This window comes from Saccopteryx leptura, chromosome 1, assembly GCF_036850995.1.
Source record: "Saccopteryx leptura isolate mSacLep1 chromosome 1, mSacLep1_pri_phased_curated, whole genome shotgun sequence".
NCBI lineage: Eukaryota > Metazoa > Chordata > Mammalia > Chiroptera > Emballonuridae > Saccopteryx > Saccopteryx leptura.
In genome coordinates, this window is record NC_089503.1 from 386,277,159 (window position 1) to 386,283,329 (window position 6,171).

General features: G+C 61.8%; 1 protein-coding gene across 2 annotated transcripts; it reads right to left on the reverse strand.

The window, feature by feature from the left end:
* Nucleotides 1-82: 82 nt before the first annotated feature.
* Nucleotides 83-5,468, reverse strand: PHF1 (PHD finger protein 1). 2 transcript variants are annotated; one of them, XM_066359647.1, is made up of 16 exons: nucleotides 5,265-5,468; nucleotides 4,931-5,082; nucleotides 4,013-4,186; nucleotides 3,839-3,920; nucleotides 3,632-3,727; nucleotides 3,100-3,200; nucleotides 2,855-3,003; nucleotides 2,584-2,679; nucleotides 2,333-2,401; nucleotides 2,079-2,202; nucleotides 1,908-1,975; nucleotides 1,640-1,744; nucleotides 1,334-1,520; nucleotides 1,153-1,247; nucleotides 816-893; nucleotides 83-714 (listed from the first exon to the last, which is right to left on the reverse strand). In XM_066359647.1, exons 3-16 carry the CDS (start codon nucleotides 4,169-4,171, stop codon nucleotides 429-431), a joined length of 1,695 nt encoding a protein of 564 aa, XP_066215744.1. In that variant the 5' UTR covers nucleotides 4,172-4,186; nucleotides 4,931-5,082; nucleotides 5,265-5,468; the 3' UTR covers nucleotides 83-428. The 2 variants fall into 2 exon arrangements, with proteins under 2 accessions (XP_066215744.1, XP_066215745.1); XM_066359648.1 differs by lacking the exon at nucleotides 5,265-5,468 and having other exon boundaries at nucleotides 816-896; nucleotides 4,931-5,167.
* Nucleotides 5,469-6,171: the final 703 nt, after the last annotated feature.

Sequence of the window (6,171 nt, forward strand, 5' to 3'; positions counted from 1 at the left end):
TCTTGTCACGACGTGAGTTTGGCTGGAAGGCTGGCAGTGCTTCCAGTGCCCGTGTTCTCCTCTCTCAGACCCACTCAGCCGCTAGATTTGCTTATCTTTATTTCAGTCATACAGAGTCCGGGATCCTTGATCATCCCTCCCCTCCTCAGTCTCAGTCCCCAGGGGTTAAATAATTTTTAAAAATATTTTAAAAGCTGTAACAAAATAACATCAAAGGCAATAGGAAGAGGAATGGGAGAAAGGTCAGAAATCATGAAAGGAGTAGAGAAGAGAGAGCCTCTTTTCCACCCCCCACCTGGATTCCACCTGGACAGTAGGGAGAACTGGCCCCTACCTCTCCAGGTACATTGCCTCCGGAGGTGAGGTCAAAGGTCAGGGTATGAAAGTGCCGGTGTGGGGGAATGGGGAAGCGGGCAGAGGCAGGCTGTTCAGAAGATGCCCCCACCTCCCCACTCAACCAGGTACTGCACAGAACCATCAGGCCGTACTCTCCGAGCAAGGACCCGGACAGGGTCCCCTCGGGACAGATAGCCAACCCCGCCTCGGACACCTCCCCCAGTCCCAGGGGACAAACCGCGGCACAGGGCTGAGGGTGCTGAGCGTCTGGGAAGACCTGGGGAAGGGGCTGGGACTGAGGAAGACGAGGCAGTCATTGAGTGGGGGCTACTTTTAGGGATGTCTGCGGGGAAACCAACGTGAAGTTCCAGGGGTGACCTAGGGCGAGAAGGCAGTTGTGAGTCCAGCCAGACACTGGTAATGAGTGAAGAAGTGACGAGACTGGCGACCTAAGAACAGGCGAAGGGGTGGAATCTCACCTGTCTGGGGGCTCGCCATCCCCAGAGGTCCCTGCGGTGCTGGCAGAGGGGTGGAAGGAAGCAAACATCCGGATGGGACTGCTGGGGATGGGGACGGAGAAAAGTCAGGACCTCAAGCCAGGGGGTTCTCCCCCTGAAACGGCAGAGCTCAGCCACGATCCCAGAGGAACCCCCATCCTGGGGACGAGGTATCGGCTCTAGAAATCTCTCTAGGACAAGAAGTGGGAAGCCCAGGGGGAGAGGGGAAAGGGTCCTGGGTGAAGAAGTCCAGAGGACGTAGACAATCAGAGCGGAGGTTCTAAGGGAGCATGTCTGGTTGGAGGGGCGGAGCACTGACCTGGGCAGGCAGCGGGCATCTGTGGGCCGGAAGTTGTAGCCGCTGCTGCCCTGGTAACTCTGGTTAGGGCTGGGGGGTGGTGGAGACACTGAGGCCTAGAAGTAGGAGCAGAAGACAGAGCTAACCCTTGATTCCTTCTCACTCCAGCTCTTGCCCCCCCTGGGGGTCCCCATCTCTGTACCTGAAGTGCCCTCTGCAGAGAGTCCTGCTCCCTCTGCTCCTGGGGCTCTGGCTGATGGCGCAGTGCTGGGGGAGGCCCCAGCTCCTCCATCTTCCCCTTCTGCCTCCTCAGGGACTCTGGCTCCGGCCTCCGGCGCTTCCCCAGGGGACGTGAGACCCCTCCCCCAGGGCCCTGCCCTGAAGGGAAGCTGTAAGAGGCCTCCTTATCCCCCCAGCCCCCTCCCGGACACCCCAAAGACCTCCCCATCTCCATATATATCTCCAAATTCACACCCTGAGGACCTCCCATCCCCCCTGGACCAGTGACCTGGTGGGCGATCCATCTCCAGTGGTGGACTCCACAGGAGGAGGGATCCGGGCATGGAGACCAAACAAGCATTTCCTCTTCTTAATTTCCCTCCCTGAAATGAAACTGGGGTGAGGAGAGAAATGACACAGTCAGTGCGATGGAAAAGGGCCCCTCTCCTGCTATTGCTCAATCCTCTGAAGAGACGACCCTCCAGGTGGTGGCAGGACCCTCCTCCCAGGCGCCCATACCCACATCTCCATCTCCTCCTGAGCCTCCTTCAGCTTACCGGTCCTTGTGGCTGTTGAGTGCCGAGAGGAGCTTGGAGGAACGTTCTCCCTTGGGGGTGTCTGAAAGCTGGGGAAGGAGAGGGAACACGAGGTCAAAGAAGCAGTCATTCCCTCCTTCCCCATTTTCATCACTACTTCAACCTGCCGTCCAAAGCTTCGCCACCCCTCACCTCCCCGAGGAGCAGGCTGTCCCAGTTCTCAGAGGTGAAGGGGAGGATCTCACGGTCAAAATCAAAGTATTTCTTCTTACAGCAGACGCTGAGATGGTAGAGGACGAGGTGGGCCACGTCCACCCTGGAGAAACAGGGAGCTGTCACAGCTGTGGGAGCATTACAAAAGGCAGGGGCATCCCAAGTGGGTAGCCAGGGCAGGCAGGGTGGAAAATGGGGTGCCGAGAGAGGAGTTACCACGGGGTCAAGCTCACCAGCGAAGCTGGAGCCTCCGGACCTTCTCGGGTCCCCCCCGGCACACACAGCATTCAAACTCGTAGAACCTGGATGAGCGAGAAGGAGAGAGCACCCCTTACACGGGACAGCTACGGCCCGCCACGACGGCTCAGAGCAAGGCCGGGTGAACAGTGAGGAGCACTGCAGAGGGAGCCAGAGAGCGGATCTGAGAGGAGATGCGCAGGTGTGGGGGGACGGAGGGGCGGCAGGAGAGTCCGCCGGGTCTCACCTGTCCCCGTAGAGGAGGGGCTTGCTCAGACACTGGGTGCAGGCCTCGTGAAACCACTGCAGGCAGCTGCGGCATTGCAGCATCTTCAGGTTCCACCTGAGGGGACACACGCGACCTGATCCCCAGAGCGCGGCCCGAATGCCCTGAACCCTGCTCACCGCCCACTGCCACCCCCCCACCCTGACCTTTCTCCTCCGTGCCCTGGGATTTCCCGCAACACCACACCCACAGCGCACCTGTTCCTGAACTCCCCTCCCCCGCAGTTACTCACTCCCCAGGACCACCGCAGTAACAGTAGCTCTGCTGCCGGTTGCTCAGGTGCCCAGCGTCCCAGTCCAGCCCCTTTAGTCCATATGGCAGAGAGAGCTTCATACCCAGCATGGCCCGGGCATAGGGGCCCTTCTTCAGTGCACCCCCCCTCTGTAGAGAGACCAGGCAGGCTGCCTCAGAGGGCTGGGGAGAGGAAAGGGCCAGGAGAGGTCGTGGGTAGAGGGTTCCAATGGAAGGAGCCTTTACCTTGGTGGCGATGGCAAAGACGCACTGGCGGCAGACCCAAGACATGCCGTCTCCCTCTCCCGGGGCTGGGGCCCTTGGAACGTGGCAGTCCTGGTGATAAGCTGAACAATGATACTGATATTAGAGCCCTTACTGAATTGTAAACCTGTGTGTACCAGGTACTGGGAGAGGAAGAGTCTTATCTACCTCATTGAATCATGGGCCACCGTCCTGTTTGGGGGAGGGTATTATCCTGATTTTACAGGTGAGGGAACTGCAGCTCCTAGAGATTAAGAGACTTGCCCAAGGTCATACGGTGAAGAAAGAAGAGTATCTGAACCACCCCCTTCCTGCAAAGCTCACACATCCACCTTCCATGCCTGTCTCTCCCTGATTTGGAAAGGGAGTGAGGGTACAGAGGACACTGGCCAGAGCAGTGGCTTTGGGACTCAGGCCAGAACAGGTGGCATAAGGACCAGTTCAGGTGGGGAGGGTCCGAGGCAGCCTGCAATGCCCAGAGCAAGCTGGACCATTCAGGGTCCTGTCCTCTCACCGTGGCGGCACTTCTCACAGCTGACCAAGCGGTTCCCAGGGACCACAGTCTCCGAGCGACAGACACAGCAGAGGAGTTCCTCCCCAGGGAGCGCAGCTGCGAGGGAACACAGGGTTAGGGGGGGACCTGTCCTTAAGCCCCTCTCAGTCCCCAAGCCAGGTTTCTGTCTTCTGGGGGATGCAGACTCCCGGGCCTCTAGGGTCTCACCAGGGCTAATGTCTTTCCATAGAACCAGAAACTGGGAGTCATCCTCAAACTGGACCAGACACACCTCCCGAGCACTGTCCACCTGGAACGGGTGAGCACAGAGGGTGAAACAGGAATCAGGACGAGATCAGGGGGACCGCAGAAAGGTGACAGGTAAGAGGCCAAAGGTCTTACCTTTTTGACAGTCCCCAAGTATAGCAGCCCATCTGTCCATCTGGCCAGCACATCTTGACCCTCCCAAAGTCGGGGCCTGGGGCCTGACGTGGGAGCAGGGGAGGCTGGGTCCCAGAGTGGGGGGGCACCAGAGCGGCTCAGCCGGGGGGGCTGTGCCATTGCATCCTGGGGGGCCTAGCCAGAAGTAAAATGGGAAGAGGTTATGAAAGCTGAGAAACGCTCCTTTTTTTCTCTGCCTGTTTCCATGTCAAGGACTCAAGCAGCTGCGCGCCCAGTCTCCAAATCCCTGAGACGCCTGGACAGGAAACCACTCAGCACCCCTCCTGAGCTTCCTGACTCCAACCAGCACTCCCAACGATGGTGACTGGGTTTCCTCCCGCTAACCACCCCCTCCCCCCCAACCTAGTTCTCTAGTCTCCCAGCTTCCGGAACTCCCCTGGGATGCTATATCCTGGCCTTGCGATCTGGACAGAAATGATGGCTGCAGGAGCAAAGGTTACTACTCCGTCCCTACTCTCACCTCCTTCTGCTGTTCAGAGGTATCTTAATTGGGGTGCTGTTACCCGGAGATGTATTTGGGGACCTTTTTTGGAGGTGTTTTCCAGAGTAGAAACAGCTGCCTCCCCGGGCCCGCGTGTCTCATTCGAAACAATCATCCGGGTGCCAGGTTATGTCAGGTCACCCTCAAATTCGGGGCTCCCCGCTCTCGGGTTAGATAACTTCCCTGAGTGCCCCGGGAGGGGGGCGTGTCCCCGTCCCGGTCTCTACTCCCCAGGACCACGAGCCCAACAGGGGACTTGAGTCGGCCCAGCCCGACCCGACGCCGGGTCTGGGAGGCTCTCCCGCTCGCGCCCTGCGCGCCGACCCCCGGCTCCCTGCCGCCCCCCCTCCCACGAACGTCTCCCGCCGCCTCCTTACCAGTGACAGCTGGGGCCGCCGGGAGCCGGGCAGAGGCAGACGTGGGAGACCGAGGCGAACCCCCCACGCGGGGAGGGCACGCCTGGGCGTCGGGGGGGCGTGCAGGCTGAGGCCGGGGGGTCCCCAGGCCCAGCCCCTTCGTCCCGGCGGCTCTGGGGCGTATGACGCAGCAGCCAAAGCAGCGGCAGCGGCAGGAGGAGGCGGCCGGGGGAAGGAGGGGAGGAGAGGGGAGGGACGAACCGGCTCAGGGGGAGGGTGGTGGGAGGGGAGCACCGGGGGGAAGGAGGAGCCGGGGGGCGTGGGGGCGGGCACCACCTCACCCCACCTCCCTCACCTCCACCAGGCCTGGAGGGCACCGAGCTGGCGGCGGCCGGACTGAGGTTGGGACGGACGGTCGGTCGGATCCGGCGGGAAGGAGAATCCCCTTGCCCCTTGCCCCGAAGGGAGACTCGCTCTGGGGGCAGGAGGGAATCCCCCCTCCCGGCAGCCCGTCTCCGGACTGGCCCCAGCCCCGTGCCACATCCGTTAACTGCCCCCGCACCCTCCATGGTCACTCCAAGTCCCGCCCCCAGCCCGCGACCCCGCCCTCCAGTCACCGTGCCTTTTGCCCCCGCCCCGCCCTCTCCCCTCGCGTGCCCCGCCCTCCTCTCCCGCCTTTGCCCCGGCCCCACCCTCCCGGTGGCAAGTTGTTTTCCCCCGCGCTTCTGCGCACGCGCGGCCCCTCCCGCGTCGGCACCTGGGAGGACCGAGCCCCGCCTCGCCCGGGCGGCGGCTTGCGGCCGTGGCGTGAGGGCGTCGTGGGCGTGCGTCTGGTCCCGCGCTCCCTGGGCAGGGGTGCGGACCAGCGCGGCTGGCACCGAGGCAGTGACGCCATGCAGAGCCAGCCAATGGGCAGCGGGCAGAGCCAGCCCTGGCCGTTCGAACGGGAAGGCAGGGAAAGGGCGGGAGGGAAGAGCCAGCAGTTACTGGAAGGGTGAGCCACCACCCCCCCCCCCCCGCGTCCTTGGCCTCCGGTTCCCACCTTGACGGGGCTGGGGTTGGGGGCTGTGGCGAGGGAAACAGCCAGCGGGCACACCCCTACGACAGGGGCGGGTACAGGAGCTAAAGGTCACGCAGGCTCTAGGTGAGGACCACGTGTCTGCGAGAGGAGGCTCCCCTGCAGCACACAAATGCTGGATAGAGTGGACAGAGCCCCAGTTCCCGTCTTGACGGATAACGAAAAATAACTCCTTTCTTGGGCA

Coding starts and splice junctions, on each gene's coding strand:
- PHF1 (XM_066359648.1), bottom strand. CDS start 4,171: ATGGCACAGCCCCCCCGGCTGAGCCGCTCTGGTGCCCCCCCACTCTGG. Junction 1,976..2,078: donor ACAGCCTGCTCCTCGGGGAG/GTGAGGGGTGGC, acceptor CTCCTTCCCCAG/CTTTCAGACACCCCCAAGGG. Junction 1,248..1,333: donor CTCTGCAGAGGGCACTTCAG/GTACAGAGATGG, acceptor TCCTACTTCTAG/GCCTCAGTGTCTCCACCACC.